At 35.6% G+C, this 20,931-nt stretch overlaps 1 protein-coding gene across 7 annotated transcripts in view; it reads left to right on the plus strand.

The window, feature by feature from the left end:
* FAM135A (family with sequence similarity 135 member A) overlaps positions 1-20,931 on the plus strand; it is an 89,731-nt gene that overhangs the window by 43,073 nt on the left and 25,727 nt on the right. For all 7 annotated transcript variants that reach the window (XR_012659543.1, XM_075087062.1, XM_075087058.1 and 4 more), the window contains 11 exons: positions 800-939; positions 1,052-1,122; positions 1,460-1,633; positions 4,241-4,367; positions 4,729-4,882; positions 7,345-7,422; positions 9,591-9,640; positions 11,326-11,481; positions 17,590-17,663; positions 17,967-18,121; positions 18,382-20,698. Coding sequence is in view for 6 of the 7 variants with exons in the window: in XM_075087062.1 (XP_074943163.1) it covers positions 800-939; positions 1,052-1,122; positions 1,460-1,633; positions 4,241-4,367; positions 4,729-4,882; positions 7,345-7,422; positions 9,591-9,640; positions 11,326-11,481; positions 17,590-17,663; positions 17,967-18,121; positions 18,382-20,698 (3,496 nt within the window). In the remaining variant the exon portion in view is untranslated. The remainder of the gene's footprint in view (positions 1-799; positions 940-1,051; positions 1,123-1,459; positions 1,634-4,240; positions 4,368-4,728; positions 4,883-7,344; positions 7,423-9,590; positions 9,641-11,325; positions 11,482-17,589; positions 17,664-17,966; positions 18,122-18,381; positions 20,699-20,931) is intronic.

Genomic DNA, 20,931 nt, shown 5'->3' on the forward strand with positions numbered 1-20,931 from the left:
GTAGGAAAGTGTCGGTATTTTTGTTACTTTTGTTCTTCCAAGTTCTATCTTCTTTTATGTGTTGTTTCACAGGATAGTGCCCATCATGGCATTTCCTCTGTGATAACCCGATGCTATTATGCTAAATACTTCCTCAGTAACTGTTTTAAACCATTCCCTTTCTCATTTCTTCTACCTTTTCTTGGCAAAGGATTCCCCAACCATTTATCACACTTTTCTGAACTCTCTTGATGAGCAGCCTCTGGATTGAAAGCAGAAGTGTCGTATTGAATGAGAAGTGTAAGGTTCAGGGTATATGCTTGGAACTGGTCTGGCAAGAGGAGTATGCAAAGATCTGGAAGGAAAGGACAAACCACCTCTGTTCTTGATTAATTCAGTGGAATGGTATATGTCATTTAACCTCTTTGTCTCATCTGTAGGTAATTAAGAGTTCTCAGTGTGGTTAAACCTTGCAATTCAGCATGAGTACTGGATGAAACAAGACAGATCTCAGGATTTTTATTAGAATTTTTGATGCCTAGAATGTCTTCCTCCAATTTGGAACAAAGCAGAAATTCTTCAGTCTAGAACTTACATTAAAAGCAAGTCACATTAAAAATATTGATACAGTATTTCTTTGAAACAAAATGCACTCCTTCAAACGCCAGCAGTTGCTGACTGAAATGGAAACTGCTGGTATTGTTGGTGTTACAGTTTAATAGTGGTCATGAAACTGATAGGAATGATAGTTGCACTGACTAACTGCTCTGGGGTTTCCAGATTCTAGGCCAACTGTATTAATACTTGCTTCTCTTTTCAGGTACAGATCTTGCCTTTCCTGCTTCAATCCATGACAATATAGTTTGCAGTAAAACATTTCAGATTCTTTACAAAAATGAGGAAGTTTCTGTGAATGACGTGATGATTTTCAAAATTAAAATGCTGTTAGATGAGAGGAAGGTAATCTGCCACTCAACTTTACTATATTCAGATAACTCTTTGTTATGTACAATTTGGATTAGTATAAATAAAAGACCTGAAAAGATTTCATGCCTCTACAATTTCTTTTTAGATTGAGGAGTCTCTTAATGAAATGAATTTTCTGCTAACATTAGATCTACACTTCACGGATACAGACTATTCGTAAGTTTAAATATTTACAGATTTTATTAAAGCAACAGTATGTGTTAACTTTTTAAACTGATTAAATCTGTAATATATATAGACATAGCGTGTTCATGTTAGACATACATGAGGGTAAAAAAGAAATTCAGCACTGAAGTCTAATATTCCATAACTGGTGTGTCTCATTCTGATTTTTTTTAATGGGTGTTGTGGTTTTTTTTTTCCCCGGGGGAACTGTCACTGCATTCCAAAGTATAGACCTATGCTAAATTGCAATCTGCCTCAGTTAGTAATAACTTGCACTTTAAATATCATTGTTCTAATTGTATGTTGTTTTGTTTTAACTTCTTTTTAGACCAGATGACCTGAGCACACTACAGCCAATTAGTAGCCGAACTTTAAAGTTGCACTTTAACTTACATCGGGGCCTTCATCATTATGTCAATGTTATGTTTGATTACTTCCACCTTTCTGTCGTATCGGTTATAGTCCATGCTTCTTTGGTTGCTCTGCATCAGCCATTGATAAGGTAATCTCTTGTTAATAAAATGCAAATAAATTATTGAGTGTCCAAATGGAAATGTTATAAAAGTGGACTACTTCGGAAGGAGTTAAATCTATGGCCGATACGGTTTTCTTCATGATGATTTTGCAATTCAGGGCCCAGAGGGATAAGAAACTGCTTGTTTTCAAAGTTACCTGGAACAAATTTTTAGTTTGTTTTTGTTAGAAATAAGAGTATGTAGCGTAGGAGAGAGATAACGCCCAAGACCAGAGAAGAGGAGGAATGTATAAATATCTGCATTTATACATGCATATTTATGTGTATAAATATTTAAACATTTTCTTAATTGGGAAGATCTGCTGCTCACTCTAGTTAGTGACTGAAATAGGTGCCATTAACACAAGTCGGGCATCTTCTGTGAGCTGCCTTCACAGTTTTCAGTTACTACTGTAATGACAATGATGTCTGCACATGATGCATTTACCATATCCTAAAGTAAAGAAAACTGGAAAAAAAAGTGGAACTTTAAAAAAAGCTTTGCCTATTTTTTTACTGAAGCCTTTTTATTTCATTGACTTGTGTCACCCTTTGCAATCTCTGTTTACCTCACTCCGCTATCTCCAAAGTGTGAAAAAGGGCCATACAGTCAGTCACACATATGAAGTGTCCTTTACACAGCTTTTTCATTAGCATATCTATCTTTGCCTTCTTTCATGGTCTTCAAATACTCCATGCTACTTCCCCCAGGTTTCTTCATATTCAAATCCATTCTGTGCCATAAATGTCCAAACCATTAGCTAAGGTATTCCCACTACTTGTCTTCTGCTTGTGCTTGTCTTCACATCATGGAAAGCTATAGTCTCTATGTAGGTTAGACAGCTGTTCTGTGCTGGTTTGGAAGGTTCAGCTGGCTTTTTGTCTTCTTTGTCTTTTCTTCTCCTCCAAGTTGGATTGTTTTGGTGATATGGTTTAGGCATGGTTATATGGTAACTCAGATGGCACATCTGAAGGGATGGCACAGCATTATTTGGGAAAGGAGCAAGTAGTGAGGAGGTGGGAATTATCTTAAGGTTATATTGTGTTGAAGACTTGGTCTGATAAAATAACACACTTAAAGCAGCAGCATGTATGTAAAGCGTAAGCTGTCACACCATACCACAGTGAAATTAGTGTATTTCCCCTGTATTCATCCTGTAGCTGTAGGGTCGAAATTCATTGTGGGAAAATGAAAAACAGGTTTTGTTACTAGTTTTCAGACAGAAATGTATTTGTCCCTGTTGACTTTTTAAAAGGTTGCAGAAAATCTGAGGTCTTTCATGGATTTTTTTTCCTCTGCTTCTGACTTTTCCAGTGATGATACAACAATGCTATTTAATTCTAAACTCAATATCTCCTTACACAAGCTATATCGAAAAAAAACAGTAACTTCCATGCTGCTTTGGTTGTCTTTAGAATGTTACTAGTGTCCATAAAATCACTTTAAGGGTCCAAGTTGTCCTTTAAATTAGTTTGGAGTGGGGAGAGGAAGAAACTTTCAAATTTACCGTGATGTATTTCAACTGGGCTATCCCATATTGTAACACTTAGAAAATACTTCATAGTTGCCGTACCCATATCCCGCTTGCTTTTCTGGAGCACCTTTTTCTGAAAAACCTGAATATTGCAGACTTCATGCCCCTTTGTCCTTTGGGCTTTTCCTGGGTGACAGTTTGCTCCTCTGGGTCACGCTCACGTTATTGGCATCCCTTCCTTTCCTAGGGGGTCACTTTTTGAGTGTTTCATTTTCAGAGTAGCATCCAGGTTCTCCTGCTCTCAGGAACAATCAGTATTAACATTTTTCTTGAAAGAGAGGAGATAATTCCACTTGCTTACAGCCCTGGAGTCCTGTACAATCTACTCTTTTTATTATCCTGTCATTGATTATTTCTGTCCATTATCTAAAAGTCCCCACTTTTTGTGTTCATGCATCTTTCATTAATTTTTCTTAGTTTTGTGTCCTCACAAGGCTACTATTGTAGGATGCTCTCTTCTCCCCGGGGTTCAGGATGGGCTTTCCTCCTCCGTAGGGAGAGGTCAGACATCCCTTAAGAGAACAGCAATGGCAGTTTGTGTAACAGCTTTCCAACTGCTTGCTACTGCTTTACTTTCAGGAACTGAAGTCCCCATAGCAAAGTTGGCAGAAAATCAATGCCTCTTGCCTGTAACAGTTCAAAATTTATCTGTATGGCTTAAACTTTCAGGTATATTGTTTAAATTAGTTGAGGTTTGCATTGGAAATAATGAGGAAGAGTTTCCGCAATCTCCTGGCAGAGTCTGCTGACCTTCATGGTGAGAGATGGCAACAGAACAGTTGCGGGTAATAATTTATAACATTTCTCCAACTAGCCAGAGATATGTTTTGAAGAGAACTGCTTCAGAAGCACTGTTCCCATAGCACACCACCAGACACTGAGGTATCTTGGCCGTCCTGAGGGGTTTTAAAAGGGCAGCCCACCATGCTATGGACTTAAAGAATATTACTGAGTCCTTTATTCTACCACTTCTCAAGAAAAATCAAGGATTTATTATAACTGTGATAGGTTTGTGACACATGCTATGTTCAAATTATCAGTTCATTTGTGCTTTTTGCAGTTTTCCTCGCCCAGTGAAGAATACATGGTTGAACAGGAATGCACCAGCACAAAACAGGGACTCTGTGATTCCTTCTCTTGAAAGTGTGGTCTTTGGCAATAACTACACAAAACAGTTATCAGCAGATGTAAGAATATATCAGTGTAACATTTTTTTTATTTTGTTGTGCAGTATTAATTTTACCTTTCCTGCAGAAATATTACTTGCTAGAGAATGAACTTTGTTAGACTTACTGCGGTAATGCCACGTGATATGGAAATGAGAAAAAATGTTCCAAAAGGCTATGTTACATGCTTCAGGAACACGCAGATGGAAAGCTTACAATATTTAGTGTTTAACTTTGCTTTTAAGGTATTGCAATCCATTTACAATCACAAAAATATGGATGAGGTTTGTGAAAAGAGGCAATTTATTTATCTGTCTTGTTTTTCTGTTAACACTTCATTTACTGTGCAAAACTAATATGTGCCTCATCTTTTTTTTTTCAGGGTTGTAGTTTTGTTGTTTCAGAGTCTTTCCTCAGCCATGCCTATAATTTCCACTCTACACTTTGTGCCAGTTTGCTGCTTGCTTTCAAAGGGTTACACAGCTATTTCATTATGATTACAAAGGAGCTCCCCTCTTCTCACCGAATTGAACTGGGTATGTTGAATTTAATAAAATGCATCACTTTCCTGTTGATGTTCATTAAAAATACCCCGCTTCTAGACTAAACTGGCATAAATTTCATACATCTTGTATATCTAAAATCTTTTTGCTCAAACTGAGCTGGAATTTAATAACTCAAGAAAAAAAACCCAAGTACTGTCACGTTACTAATAAAATGAGGTTATAACAGCCTGAATTTATGCAAATATCATTTTTCTTGTTGGTCTTGATTTGCCCTGTTATTTCAAATCACTGTGTTTAGTGGTGAGAAAGTTCGAGAAATGCTTAATCCAAGTAGCGTGCTGCACTTTGTGGTTTGTTATAAGGAAACAATTTATATTTCTGTAAAAATTAGAACTCAGTAAGCTTTGATTTGAGAATCATATTACAATGGAAACTTATCTGAAAAAAGACCTACAAGAAGAAATTGCTGCTGCCTCAGTTTGTAGTCTAACTTTTTACACAGACTTAGTTATCTAAGGCTTAGGGGAAAATATCTGAATAGACAAGAACTGTTTATGTAAAGCTGAGTAGTTAAAATATGCTTTCAGAGAAGCTATTTCTTTTAATAAAGTTAAAATTAAACTCTTACAGGACAGTCTCATAGAAAGAAATTTAAGTTCTATGGCAATGAAGACTTCTATATTTGATAAAAGTAACTCTGAAAATAATACATGAAATATAATGTAAGGAAATGTACGTTACATTTCTGTAGAATGCAGGCATATTAGAGAGCCTAGCGTCAACTGGTGAACTAGCAGAGCTGTGAAAGTAAAAAAGGAAAATACACTGGCATTATAAAGGAAGATTAACACTTTTTCCTCATCAAGGATATACCTTTTTAGTCATGTAAAGTTCTATATAAATCAAAAAAATAGGTCTTTTGGAATTTACGTTGATTGTGGTCAGCATTTATTGATTTTTGTGTTGTTTAATTTTATCAGTGTCAGAACTAAGCATTATGAAACAGTAAGTTTGGAAGTTGATATATGAAAACTATTTTTAAAATGTGATGTGGTCAATTAGTGATTCAGACAAAGAATGTTTCACTTGTATATTAAAAAATGCAAACTATTTTTGAATTATTTTTTTTGAGGGAGGGAGTGCATTACAAATCTGTGTAAAATACCAGAAACTGAGGCTTTTTCTATATAGAAGCAAAAATACTGCTACAGTAATGGTGCAAAAAAAAAGTTTCTGTGTCAGTTATCTTAATCTTGATATGGAGGGGAACACCCTATTAAAGGAATGACTCAACTCTTGGTTTTCCTTTTAAGAACAAAATGTGCTTTTTTCCAAATAGAATCTGTTGGCACTGTTGTCCTTGTAAAGATAGGCTTAGACTAAGTTGTTGTGCTTAAGTGTTTCAGATAGGAACTTAAACTCCCCTAAAATATTCCTGCAAAATACATGATAGAAAAAAGCCAGTCACTGAGTTACATAGTTGGGTTGTATCTCTCAAACCTCATGAAGTTACGAAAAACATTTTCATAAGCTTCAGTGGAACTTGAGTCAGACCTTTTGTCATTTCTGTGGGTAATTTAGTTTACCTTTAGGAATGCAAGCTTGAACAGAAATGTTCAAAGTAAACATACGAAGAGAAAATTACTACTTACATTTAATATTCATTGTACATATTCTGCTGATGGTTTGTTTCCTGTGGGGTGTTTTTGATATTTTTTTAAGTCTCAGCTAGAATTACTTTGTTTTCTTATTTGTAAATCTGTTTTTCATTTATTTCAGTTATTTTATATGTACACTGATTGGGACAATTGGTGTAACAAAAAGGACTAATAATGTAATTATTAATTCTGCTGCTATTGCTCACATTTTGCTCATGAAAAATAACTAATGCCTACCATTAATGCTAATTTTTCCAAAATCCATCAACAGTAACAAAAAAAACCCCAAACCCAAACTGTTTCTGTGATGTCTATAAAGAAATTGAAGTCTCTGGACTTCACAAAGTACATAATTGTCATTTGCATTTATTTTTAATTTTTAAAGTAAATGAACTGTTTTATGTGTGAGATTCTCTTTTGCAGAAGAGAATCTCAAGTCCTCTTTAATTCCCAGATTTGTCACTTTTTTGTTTTAAATTAAATTATCTCTTTGATTTTGTTTCTTCTATTTGCTTTGCTATTGCTCTGTCATATAATTTTAACACAAGACTGTGATTTTGCAGAAACGTGCAGACAACTGTTGGACTCAATAACTATCACTGAGCATTTAAGTATTATTGGGTTTAGGAAATAAAAAATGCTAGCTTAATGTATATCACGAGTGATATCTAATCTAGAAACTACACTAAAATGATATTCTTTCCTGTACTGATCTAACTGCACTAATTGCTAGGCTAGCAATAAGCTTTTTTACTAACTTTAAGGCAAATAATAAATCACAGATGAAAAAAGGAGTGTAGTAACTAGTGATGTGTGTGCAATCCCTATAACTAGCCAAGGCCAGCATGCAGGTCCTTTATGAACGCCTTCTCAGAAGAAAATATCCACGAACCCAGAGAGACGCCTACCTAGGTATGTTTCCAAAGCAGGTGATATAACCCCGCAGATTTTTATTAATAATATAAAACATTATATTCTTATTAATAATACAAAATATTATATTCTTTTGTAAACAGGAAGACTATTTCACTATTCAGCCATAGTGAACATATGTTGATCTCTGAAGTGTGCAGAACTGAGCTATTTATTTCTAGGCTGCATATAGATAATAAAATGAGAAATTATAACTGGTTTTTGGTTTAGTGTTGTTCTGTTTTACTAAACAAAAATTCCTGAAGAGATCAGTCAGTTGTCACCATTTAAATAAAACAGCTAAAAATTATAGTTGCATTTAATTCACCACAGGTTCAATTTTTTAGATAGGTAAAGACTAATACCTTTCGTTCCTGAGAAATCTTTCAGGTTGCTTCTGGTATCTCAAAGCTTGACTCGTCCAAACATTACACAAGGCATTCTCAAAGCTGAAGGTGCATTTGTCCATATCTAAATGGCCAGTTCTCCCTTCGGAGAACGTCAGTGCCAGCCTGATGCTGGACAAAAGACAGCAGTGCTGTTTAAGTACAAGGAAGTTTGTGATGGGAAAAGAATAAAATGGCAGTTCAGTCTCATAGTAGGTCACCAGCTTAATCATCTATAACTTCATTTGGGTTTTGTTCTAAAAAGAAAAAAACTATTTTTTAGCAGAGCCAGCAAAATTGCATCAAATGTTTGCTGGGTGAAGATTTAATTTCCTTTTGTCTTGTATTGTCTCCATTCTGTCTTTTTTTTTTTTTTTAATATAACATTGTAGTTTTGGATTTCCCATCATGATTTTGGACTTCAGAGTTTTAAACGTTGTTCAAAGCCTATTCTCAATTGCAGTGATAACAAGATAAATAATCAGTATTGTGCCTCATAAGTAAGCCACTTAATTTTTTCACTAATGACAAAATTTGTGCAGCCACAAACACACCAAAAGTAGTATCATATCTTAAACTGTTTTCATATATTTTCAGAATAATTATCAAGTACTGTTTAGCTAATACAGGTGTATGTAGTTTCTTTCAAAAACAATTCTACGCTTTGTTCTGAGAACTTCATGCATTTCTGCAGTTTGCATATTTTCTCAGAACTTTGTGTGAGTTAATTTGTTTGGCATTATGTTTAAACTGAAGTATAATGGATGCAATTAGTTGAAAATCAATAGGTACTTACCAAATCTACGTGGTATCATTTGAAGTCAAGTTGTCTAAACACACTGTTGCCATTCTATAAACCTGTGTTTATTATCCATATCCTAAGTTTATTATTGTGGGTTTCAAGGCATGTTTTGTTGGTGTATGTTTTCAAGAACCATTGTAGTTTTTTTTCCCTTAATACTGTGTTTCAAAATGAATTTAAATATTTGTTACAGATGTTTTTAGGTTTTATAAATTGTTCCCTTTTTACTGGTACCTCAGATGTGGAAGGAAATCAAAACATAGTACTAAATTATTATTGAATTGTTCAGATTTCCTTAGGTAGGGTAGGAATGATTAACAAGGAAAAACATTTTACATGAAGGAATAAATCTGTTTTCTTTATATAAAAGTCATTCAAGGTTCAGATCTCTTAACATTGAGCTATTGAGAGAAACATCAATTAATGAATAGTGTTGTCTGCCTAAAATGTAATTCTTCAGACAGTTAAAGAACTATAGTTATATTCATGTAGCTTAAAAATCAGATAAACAATACACCTGTAGAAAAATGGCATTGAAATAAGGTTTCTCAGGAAAATCAGAGGTAGAAGAGGAGTTGTATTACCTCGGTTGTGAACAATGGCATTGCTGCTGAATAGTTGAATGGCTCTCAGTGGATAAGATGCAAATTGTGTCATCTAAATTACAGTATTTTCAAGTATAATTTTGAATGGAAAATTAGTATCCTTGACAAGGTATCGTGACAAGTGATCATGATACTCAGTTGCAAACCTTTTTCTTAATTGTGTTCTGTCCTCAATCTTAGAATTTTTTAATGGGAGTTTATAATTTACTTGATTTAAAGTTGATTGTGGTACTTAATATGGCTTTAAGTTTTATTTGGGGCTTTTTATTTATGAGCTCTTTTCTTTTTGTTTTCAAATTGTTTTGTGAGATAATTGGGTTTGCTCTGCAACTTTGAAAGTACATTTTTCATGGATATGTCCTCTCATCTTTCCAGAAAACATAGATGTAGAAGTTCGTCTTACAGAATTGTGTGAAGAAGTGAAGGTACAATGTTTTTTTTCATGTATTAAATAAGTGAAATAACTATAAAAGTAGGGTATGCTGATTCCATATTCTATTGGGAACTAAACTGTTTGTTTCGGTGATAACATGCTGTATATTTTTTTGCTAACTATTGATCTGGTGGCTGTAGTAGTATTAGATCAGTATCAGTAGTAGCCATGGTAACTTTTGCATACTATGAAACTAAAGACTATAGAAAGGTGGATTACTTGTATTAAAATCATGTTTTGAATTTTCTGCATTTATAATTTGAATTCTTTGGTTTTGATGGTACGAAATAATAATGATAGAAGATGAAGCAGGAGAGTAAGTTGTACAAAAGCAGATTCTCCAGGTCATCCCCTCATCTGGAAGAACTCGTCCTGATGCTGTCTCCTTCTCCTGTTTTCCCTACATTCTCAAGGAAACATGGTCTACTTCAGATTACTTAGCTTTGTCTCCCCAGCTCTCTCCTAAGTCAGAGCAAGCCACATCTGAATAGCTAATTTCCTTGTCACAGTAAAGTTTAAAGCACAGGTTTTAAAACTTTTTTGAAAGATTGTCCATGCTTTGCTACAGTGGGCCATCTGCCCAGCTTTTGAAGAACCTTTCATTATTGTAGTAGTAGTATAACTGCAAGGAAATGTAATACTAGCTTTAAAAAGATACCATTTGTATAACTGGAGACAAAGCCAGCACAGTTAGCTCTCTACGGGCAACTAATGATCTTACTTTATATATTAAAAGTTTTTTTACATTTACATAGCTTCTGTAAATTCTTTCAGTACCTATGCTATTTTGTTCCATTAGTTTCTCCCTTAGCTTGCTAAAGTATGTTTATATTTTTTCCTTTTTCTCCTTTCTGTTCTTTTGTGCAGTTCTCATCAAAAGTTTGTCTTCCTTTTATTTCCACTTGTGCCTGCTAGGCTGGCGTTTCAGTATTTGCAATCCTTTTTCTACTTGCTCTAATATTGCTGGAGTTGGGTCTTTACCATCTTTTTAAACCCTTTGCCTCAGTGCCTTTATGTGCCTGTAGTGAGTTTCTGAAAAACTTTTTTTTTTCTTCCTAAAATGGCAGGGAACATAAGCCTAGTAATCTACAGTTGACTTGTGTGGAACTATACCACAGGGTTACAGTATGTTGTTAAGAAAGAGAAACCTGTTTCGCACTGAATTTGTCTTGGTGTGATCTGGTTCTAGGAAGCCTATACTGTAACACTGTTTCCTGAGCATATTTAAAGTGTATGTAGATGTATAGCACCATGTAAATGTTATTGTTAGTTGTGACTATTCTGAAATGGAGATGTCTGTATTAAATTTTTACAATTGTATGAAATTTGGACTAACATAGCAAGTATCGATTTCCTGTTTCCTGATTGCTGATTCCTGTTCCTTTCAGGCACACTGTATTTTTGTATGTCAGAAAACACAACAGATGCAGTTCAGTTACGGTTGCCATAAATGGAGTTGTTGCTGGACAACTGGATAATATTTAAAGGAATATAAAATAATATGTTAGTGTTGTAACATAGATTAATTGAATTCTGATACTGCGACAAAACAGTTCTCATTTGGAAGTTACTTTTTAAATTAAAATTCTCACTAATATAAAGTACACTCGCTTTGATTCATGTCTGTACATTAAGTTCTCATCTGTTAATCACATAAATATGTTTTCCTAACTTCAGAAAATGGAGAATCCTGATGAACTGGCAGAACTTATAAATATGAATCTTGCCCAGCTTTGCTCACTTCTAATGGCTCTCTGGGGGCAATTTCTGGAGGTCATTACCTTACAAGAGGAGGTCACAGCATTGCTAGCACAAGAGCATCACACATTAAGAGTAAGTATTGACTCTGGCTTTAGGAACTCTGGCACAGTCATACTCTTACTGGGATACATTGTTATGGAAATGTGTACCAAAATGAGATTCCAGGTACCAAGTTTTCTAGTTTTATTTGGGAAGGTTAGTTGGAATCATAAAGGGAGCTGTTGCATTTGTTAGCTTGTGTATTATGTTGTTAGAGCTTGTTCTTGGAATATAATACACAAAATCCATGATTTATATTTACAAACCAACTAATTTTGTGATCTTTTGAAGAAGAAATGCAGTTCAGAAGGCAAACTGTAGTCTGTGGAGTGAGAAGTATTTGTACAGAATGATGTACTTTTCTGCAGGAGGCATGCCTAGTGCCCACCCTGCATTTTACTTTCCTACTGCATCATAAATCAAAGTGTACTTCCCTTCTGAATTAAGAATTTATAACATTCATAAGCTTTGAAAAGTCTCTTAAGTGGGATTTTAGAACAGAAGAGATGTGTCGGAAATGATCTGGCATGTGAGTATGTGTGTATAAGTATAAAAATATATATAGTGAATGCCTACACACACAGTTGATCTGTATGTATGTATATGCTTTCTACATGCAAAACCACAGCAATGCTGGTTCCCATAGTGAAATATTTTCAAATATGAACTAAAGCCTTACCCTCACTTTCTAATAAATATATTTTTCTCTCCCATCTTTTGTGGGCATGGATTTGAAGAAACCTAACATTTTGAGATTTTCAGAAAGTAAGATTTATTAAAACAAAACCAAATAAACAATGACACCCACCACCCCTGCTTGTCAAACACACAGCTTGATCTTCAGTTGGCCTGGTATCTTCACTGTCTGACATCACAATCTGTGCATTTGTCTCACACATGTTATAGAGTAGGTTATTTTAAGGTATTTTCTAGAGGTGCTTCTTATACAACCAGTTTAGAAGGTCTGGTTAATGAGAATACACATTATCAGTGCTCTGTAATAGTCATAATCCAAAACAAAGTCTGTTCTAAGGCATTATTTCTCAGAGACTTGATTTGTCTCACCACCATTTCTGTCACTTGCATCAAAACCCTTTCTGTTTTGGTTCTGGAGCGGAAACTGATTATGAAGGATACTTGGACTGGGTCTTATGTACAGACTTGATAAATCACGTTGTTTAATGAGGGAACCATGGTTGTGGAAATGGCCTGTTCTGGAGAATAAATGGAATCTTTCAGAAAGAGCACAAGGCTTATTTGTTAGATGTGATAGCTGTAGGAAAGTGTGAGTGTTTTACTGGCTGTCTATGAATCTTACTTACCATTCCATGCTTTTTGTATAAATTCTGGAATCCTTCAAGTTAACTAGTGGAAGGTATGAAATGAGAATACTGTTTCACTTGACCTGCACTTGCATTCAACTGCTGCTGTGTTAGTGTTTGTGCAAGTATACATTTAATAAGACTGAAAGAAGTATTAACTTTTACTGCTCCAACATTTTAAAAAAAGAATAGATACTGCTAATGACTATGTATTTACCTTCTTAAATGTGGTTTGTTTTAAAATCTCTAAATCATTCTAGCTCTCAAATAACTTAATCATTGAATTTTCCTGCAGTTATTTTAGCGAATATAAATCAAAGTAGTTAATCATACTATGTGAATTGAGATACTCTGTGTATTGAAAGTATTTCTGTGATGCTTTCCGGTTTTCATACAATTTGAATATGAGTTCTCTTCCTCCTTTCTCTTTTTTTTTTTTAAAGTATCATTTGATTTCACGCCTGCATTTTTTCCCTTTCCAGTTGCTGTTAAGCCCACTTGTTTTGATATCTGTCACTACGCATAAACAAACTTGTTTCAGGCACCACACCATGTTTAATTTTTGCTTTTTTTAATAAGAAAAAAAGCAAATTATTCTTTGTTAAAAGCCATAGAAATGTTCTTTTCTGGAGGTATGAATCCATGCTTATGGCATAGTGGTGTGGAGATGAAGAGTCTTAACATAGTGCACAGTGTAGCTTGCTAGTGAGGGACGCCGAGTCTCTAAAACTTAGGAGACTTCTAAGTTGAGCTCAGAGATTATGTTTGTTATCACTGAAAAAGTTGAGCTTATTTTATTTTTTAAAGAAGTGGCTATTGCTGTTTCTTACCGAGTTCTGCAGTTACTGGATATTACATTATCTACCCAAACATCAAAGACTGAAAAAGAGATACAGGACACAGATAACTTAAACTTACCTTTTTATTTAGAGCCTGGTAGCAAAGAGCACGCAGGCTGACTCTAAAATTGTAATAATACAGCATTGAGTAGGAAATTCTACCTGATCCAACTTACAGAGAACCAGCAATGTGTTGTTACTTGATTTTACAAGCATTCATTTGCAAATGTGACACTTGTTTTCTGTATTCCAAGATGTGAAGAGCTCATGTGAATACTTTGCAAATGTATGTAATTACAATATATGTCAAAAGACATAGCTTCACTGGGCTTCCCGTGTGGCAGTAGAACAGGAGCCAGCAATCCATAAATTCAGTAAACATTTACATTAAAAAGAGATAGTAAATTTGAGCCTTGATATTTTTAAGAACATGTTTGGTTGTTTTGGATCCTGTTTTACAGTGCTTAGTATAATAATTTGTAATTTGTATTAATAATCTCTTGAGAATGGATATTCTAAAGGTTCACATAAACAACTTTTGGGAAATGTGCAATGATCATGTTTCACTAGAGGTATCTGCACATGTCAAGTGATGCAGACTTTCTGGTTAGTGAACTTAGCTGAGACTTGAGAAATGGCCTATGAATTTTTCTCTTGAGAGAATACTTGTCCTTTCTGGAATAAGATTTTTGTACTATACAAAATTCTATCTTTCTAAATAATCCTTTTTATTTTGGAAATCAGTACTCTGTGTTTGGTAGTGAATGCTAAATCATTTTTAGTTTTACCTTTTGGTCTTGCAATATTTACAGGCTTATACCCTGCACAGGAAATTTCTCCCTGGGAGAGCTTAGTATTACTCTAAAATGAATGAATGCTTTTACGGAATCATTCATCTGACTGGTGTAGATATTTGTATTAAAATATGCCCTAGAAATGCCTCTCATCTGTATTTGGTCAAATGACTTTCACCCTCCTTGCACAGATGCTTATGAAACCGGTATTTCTGATGAAGTGTTGTAGAAAATAAGGTTATAATGAAATAATATACCGTAAGTATTTAAAAATATTATTTTAAGCATTTTATGTATTTTTACTTAATTTACTTGAGTTTTTAAATACTTAACTATTTTCAAAGACTTTGAATATTAAGCGCTACATAAAAAAATCAGGTACACTTTAGGTTTACCAGAATATCCATCAACTACATTATCACACTGATAAGATTTACAACTGCATTTTATTGAAAGAACTGCTTAGAGTCTGTTATTTTATATTATGAAAGTTTGCACACTAAACTAGTTCACCTGTTTGTTCCATAGTGACATCTTCTGGTAGGTCTGAACATGCTCTTCCAAAATTATTTCTTTTAGTTTGATTAGTCCTAAAATAATGAGAACTGAGAACTAAGATCTCAGACTCCTGCTCATAAATGTGTGGGGACTCAATATATACTCCACAGCAGGTTTTCTATCCCATTTTTCCTCCTCTTCTGTTTGATTGGGAGGACCACAAAAAACATAATTTTGGCAAGTCTGTAGGGACTAGGAGTAGTGGATACAGTTTCCTTCTGCAGAGTTATTCTGGAGTTGGCCCAGGTCGGTAGCACCTGAGTCACTAGCACCAGCTGGTAGATGTTCTGGATCTGCAGAGCCTGTTTAACAACATCCTAGGAAATCCTTTGTTCCTTCCATAAGTTAAGCACTGATTAAACATTATTAACTACTGTTGGTTTGGGTTTGTTTTTTTTCTCTCTCCTTAATATTGATTTATGTGGGCTTTTGGAGCTTGCTTTCAACGAGTTTTATACCGTTGCTATTATACTAAGAGCTGTCTGGAGCTGATAATCAGATTTTCTTCAAAAGCACTGGAGTTACTTAAGCAATTACAGATGGGATTTACTGCAAACAAACAAACAAAAGCCTTCCTTTTCTGTTTGAAATAGTGACAGAATTCTAAAGATATGGTTTCCATATAACTCCATTTACTTCATGTGGTAAAGTGGTTGCTCGCTTCTAAAGTCAAAACCACCTTGCTTGCCTCCTGGGAAACACCATAAAGCTGTTCCTTGCATGAAGCTCTTTCGCTGGTTTGAACCACAGACATCTACAGATTAGGCAATATTTCTGGGTTTTTTTTTCCTATTATATAATTGATTAGGATCTTTAATTCATTTTTAAATTGCTTGGTTTAGAATGATAACCAGTCCAGTCTTTGAAATCAGTTGCTCTGAAATCTAGTTTTTTAACCGGTAAATTGTCTCTAAGTCTATTGTAACGATCTTTTCCCTTTCTGGGGGAAAGGTTGGGGATTAGCTTTGGCATGACAGACCTGTTTGGAAAGTAGATGTCTGTTTAGAAAAGCCAGCTGGGGAGGTGCAGAGGAATACTTAGGAACACTGATTATAATCCCACGTGAGTACGCATAAACTCCTAGCTTAATTTCTGAAGGAGAGCAGATACATCTTGTGCGTGTGTGTGTGTTTCTGGTCACTGCTGAGACTGGAAGTTGCATTTACAAGAAAGTATTGAATTTAGCGTTTTCTTTTTACTTCAGAACATTTTACTTCAGACTATTCACAGATTATGTTATCTCTGAGATTAATTTCATATAATACAGTAAATTGAATTCTGGGAGGTTGGGACAGGACTTTAGACTTCTAGTGCAGGTTAGAGATTGGGGATTTAATGTTTGTGGTTGGGTTTTTTTCTTAAGCACCTTGGTACATTCTTTTTCCAGTTTTCCTTTTATTAAAAGAAAAAAGAGGAAAAAGTAGAAGCTACTGAACATGAAACTTGATCCAAACAGTACACTCTAAAAGTATACTGGGCAGTGTATCAGGAGGGGAAACTAACTCCCCGGGAAGTACTTATCTCTGAACAAAAGTTAATGTGGTCCTAAAATGTTTGCCAGTTAATGCAGAGGATTTTCCTAGTGCCATGTCCATGATCAGGGTGGACGCGGATGCTGGCCGCAGCTCTGAGTGAAGTGAAGGAGCTGAGGGAACTGAACTAGCTCGGATGCCTGCTCCACCAGGTACACTGCAAACTGTGACGCTCTGGTTGGGAAATTAGATAGCTTAAGAGGAAGACCCAGAGTATATTGAGGATATAAAGGAGTAGGAGGCCAGGAAGTGGTTGGTAAATGATTGACTAAGTAGACTAGCAACAGACGTGGTACTCTAAGTGGGATAGAAATTGTGTTTTAATTGATAGAAACAAATTCATGTTTATGGCACAAGCAGTTGCCAATAGCCACTGTACAGCACATTTTCTTTTTTTTTATAGTTCACGCTCTATTTCCACACTATATATTTAATGATGAAAAAATACGCTCCTCTGTGTATTAAAATACCATTTTAGTATTGTACGGTTTATTGACTTCAGGCATACAATTAAGTCTTGAATACAGTGCTTGTAATTAGCATACATTTTGTTATTGTCTTCATCATTTGCAGCTGAAATCTTCATAAACAAAAAAGACTTTTTTTGCACCTAGTTTACTGTGGGCTAAGGAATATTCATTGAAAGTTTGAAATGCATACTTCTCTGTATTTTGAGACTGCAGAGTATCTGCAGGGTTTCTACTTATGAAGGTAATGCTGAAGCACAGTCAAAAGTGTCCATCAAACAGTCATTTCCTTTCTTCTCATTGAAATTTCTCTTCAATATTTTTGTGTGTTACTGTTTCAGGTGAGCCTGATTTGGATGATTGATTTCTTGGTAATCAAGTTTTCAGCAGGCAGTTGAATCTAATATAGTTCCCCTTAGTTGTTCAGTGCACAAATTAAAATACTTATTTCAGTCGCTGGTCTTGTCTGTGTCATCCTCTTCCCTCCCACTCAGCCTGAACATTTGAAAAAAAAGTAACTGTCTATATAATACATACAAGGTAATAATATTGCTGTGTAGGAATGCTGGTGGAATTTAAAAAATTCTGTGTAATATAAAATAAGCTCTAACTTTATTTGGATATTGCAGGTGCGCAGATTTGCAGAAGCATTCTTTTGTCTTGAGCATCCTAGGCAAGCTGCCCTTGCCTATCAAGAACTGCAGTGAGTAGCCTTTTGAAGTGCACAGTATGTAGCATGTAATACTGTTATTCTACAGCTTACGTTGTGTAGAAATACTGTCTTGCAAAAATACTTACATAACAAGTTCAAGAGAAACTTTTGTTCTAAATCTATATTTAAGTATTTTAAGAAAAGTTATATAAGAAGTTACTAAATAACTACTAAAGCTATTTAATTTGCTTTAGTAGAAGCTTTTTTACTAATCAGTTATTTAACTACTGCTTATTTCTGTTAATGTAAAAATAGTTATATTTTTTTCATATAGGACTACTTCCTTTTTTTCAGTGCTCAAAGTCATCTACAGATGTGTGCAGCTATCAAAAACACTTCCTTCTGCAGTTCTCTTCCACCCCTCCCTATTGAATGCAGTGAACTAGATGGAGATATGAACTCCTTACCTATAATATTTGAAGATCGATATTTAGATTCAATTACTGAAGGTAAACACACCTCACAGTGCAGTTTTCTTTTTGAAGACATAAGCAAAAATTATGTAAATTCTGAGTATTTTTCTTTACATTTCTTGCTGGCTTTAAGGGGGTACTTTTATTTCCCAGGAAATGTTTCTTTAGTTTGATTTTTGAGGATGCGTTAAGTTCTATAATTACTGTGTTTTATAGCTTCAGTTACCTGCATAATCTTGTTATAAACAATCGTTTTTCGTATTTCTTTTTTTCCCCCTTGCTTTTTTTGGTGAAAGATCTGGATGTACCCTGGTTGGTAGTTCAGAGTCTTCCAAGGTCAGAGTCCAATAAACTGGATAAATTTGAAGCTGAAGAAGGTTTTGTAGCTGGTTTTACTAGCCCGGAACTGAAAATAAGACCTGCGGGTGCTTCCAACCTTTGGCATTCAGAAAGTGAAAAGGCTCTAACAAGAACTTTGAAAGGGAAAAATGAGGATGCAAATAAATCCAAAGTTAAGGTTACTAAGCTCATGAAAACAATGAAACCTGAAAACACAAAAAAAGTCGTGAAACAGAACTCCAAGGACTCTGTGGTCTTAGTAGGCTACAAATGTTTGAAAAGTGTAGCACTGGAAGATGCCTCTAGGAGCTCAGAAGGCAGGCCTTCATACAATGCTAATGAAGGGCTGGACCCTACATTTGGTGGATTTCCTTATGATACAAAGACCTGCACCAGGCAAGTAAGTCAAAGAGAACTTCCATTTTTGCCATCTGGAACTGAGGAGAAGACTGCCAAGATTGAAGGTGTCCAACCAGGTCCAGGTAGCCCCGTGCACTGTGAAAATGTGGCTATTTTTGGTAGACTTACTATCTCCCAGACAGGTTCTGGAACTATACAAGGAGGTAGTGCTTTGCAACCCAGAGGTACACTTGAAGGTTGTCATGGAGGTCAGTCAGCTTCCTCAGGAGTCAGGACAATTGAGGTCAAACCAAGTAATAAGAATCCCTATGAAGGGGAGAAAGTAACTGTTCACATTGGATCATGGGCTGAGTTTCCGCAAGATGGAGTGCAAGGAGAGAATTTGCAGACACCCAATATCCAGTCTTCAGAATCTGGAAGTAAATTGAATTCAGGAGAACAGGAACCAGCGCTTGAAAGGGAAGATACCCCTGAAAGAAACTTCCGACATACCAGTAACATCTTGACAAAAATGAAAGGTAATCAGCCTACTCTTTCTACAAAAGAAAGTCAAGTTGGTACAAGTGGAGACATGACTAAATTACCAGATGTTAGTGTGACGTATGCCTCTTCTAGGTTTTCAGATTCAGGTGTAGAAAGTGAACCAAGTTCTTTTGCAACTCACCCCAACCCTGATCAGGTTTTTGAAAATGTTCAAGGGCAAAGTGCATACAATGGTGAGAAAGTATTTCCTCAGCTTTTACTAAAACCAGACTGTGCTATAAAAAATGCAATAGAAAGCCATTGCACTGAGAGTACCAGCGCTGTAAGCGAAATACAGTCATCCCTGACATCTATAAATTCTCTCCCTTCAGATGACGATGAGCTGTCCCCTGATGAGCATTCAAAGATATCTATTGTACCTGAATGCCAGCTAAGTGACAGTAAAACGGTATTGGATCTTGGAGCAATTGACTTACCGAAATGTGATGACAGTAAAATATCAAACACCAATTTGCAGCAAGAGTGTGTTGTGTTTTCAGGGCACTCAGATAACAAAATTCTGTCTGTACATTCCTCGCTCTCAGGAACAAAAGATCTCTTACACTTAGTTGTTTCAGATGAGGACGCATCTACTGATGTGAAAAGTTACAACCCACAGGCAGACCTTGGCACAACCTGCAAGGACTCTCAGGACCTTGAAATGCATCGCAGCACTACAGAAGAAACAGTTAAATTGCATTTGGAAATTACTTGTATGGGTGAGCCATCTGTGGTTTCAGGTTCTTCATCTGTAAATGCAGTGTATGAGGTTGAAAAAACAAATGAAGGAAAACTTAACGAGCCTTTAGAACTAAAGGAAACAACTGAAGAACAGTCAGTAGCTAAAAGTGAAACTGGTACAGATAATCCTTCTCCAACCAGTAGTACTGACATGGTAAAGCAGGGGCTTGTTGAAAACTATTTTGGCTCTCGAAGCAGCACAGATATTTCAGATATTTGGCCTATGGACAACAGCAATCCTGTTAGCCCTCAAAAGGAAACATATGAGAAACAAATTATTTGCTCTTCCCAGCAAGATGAGGAAGAAGAGGAGGATCAAGAAATGATTGAAAACGGGTATTATGAAGAAACAGACTATAGTATATTAGACGGAGCTTCCAGTGCTGACCAAGATCATGGCTCAGCAGGAGAGAGAGTCCTGAGATCTGAAAGGATTGATAGTGGGCGTCTGCGAGACGGAATGACTGTGCCTCCTGTGTGTACTCCTGGTTGTCTGTCTTTTCCTTCTTCTCTGAGAGACTCTCCTTGCAATGTTATCTGTTCTTCAAGGAATAAATCTGATGCAATTACACAACAGCCAGGCAGCACGTTTTACAGCTCAGCTTCATCTGTTTCCTGGTATGAAAGCTCCCCAAAACCTCAAATGTTAGCGTAAGTGATTGTTTTAAAACAAAGTTATTTACTTTTAGAAATTATGTTAATATAGAAGGGGATAAGAAGCATGGTTAGGCTCCAGAGTGCCCCCAGGACTGTGGCCTGTGGATTCTGCACACTCAAGTAACAATGTTTTAGATGTTCAGGCAGAAAGTGTGTTAGCACTGAATTCCTTCTACCAGTTATCCTGTAATTTCATGTGGTTTGACAAACTTCAAGCAAAATATGAT

This window comes from Phalacrocorax aristotelis, chromosome 3 (assembly GCF_949628215.1).
Source record: "Phalacrocorax aristotelis chromosome 3, bGulAri2.1, whole genome shotgun sequence".
Classification (NCBI taxonomy): Eukaryota; Metazoa; Chordata; class Aves; order Suliformes; family Phalacrocoracidae; genus Phalacrocorax; species Phalacrocorax aristotelis.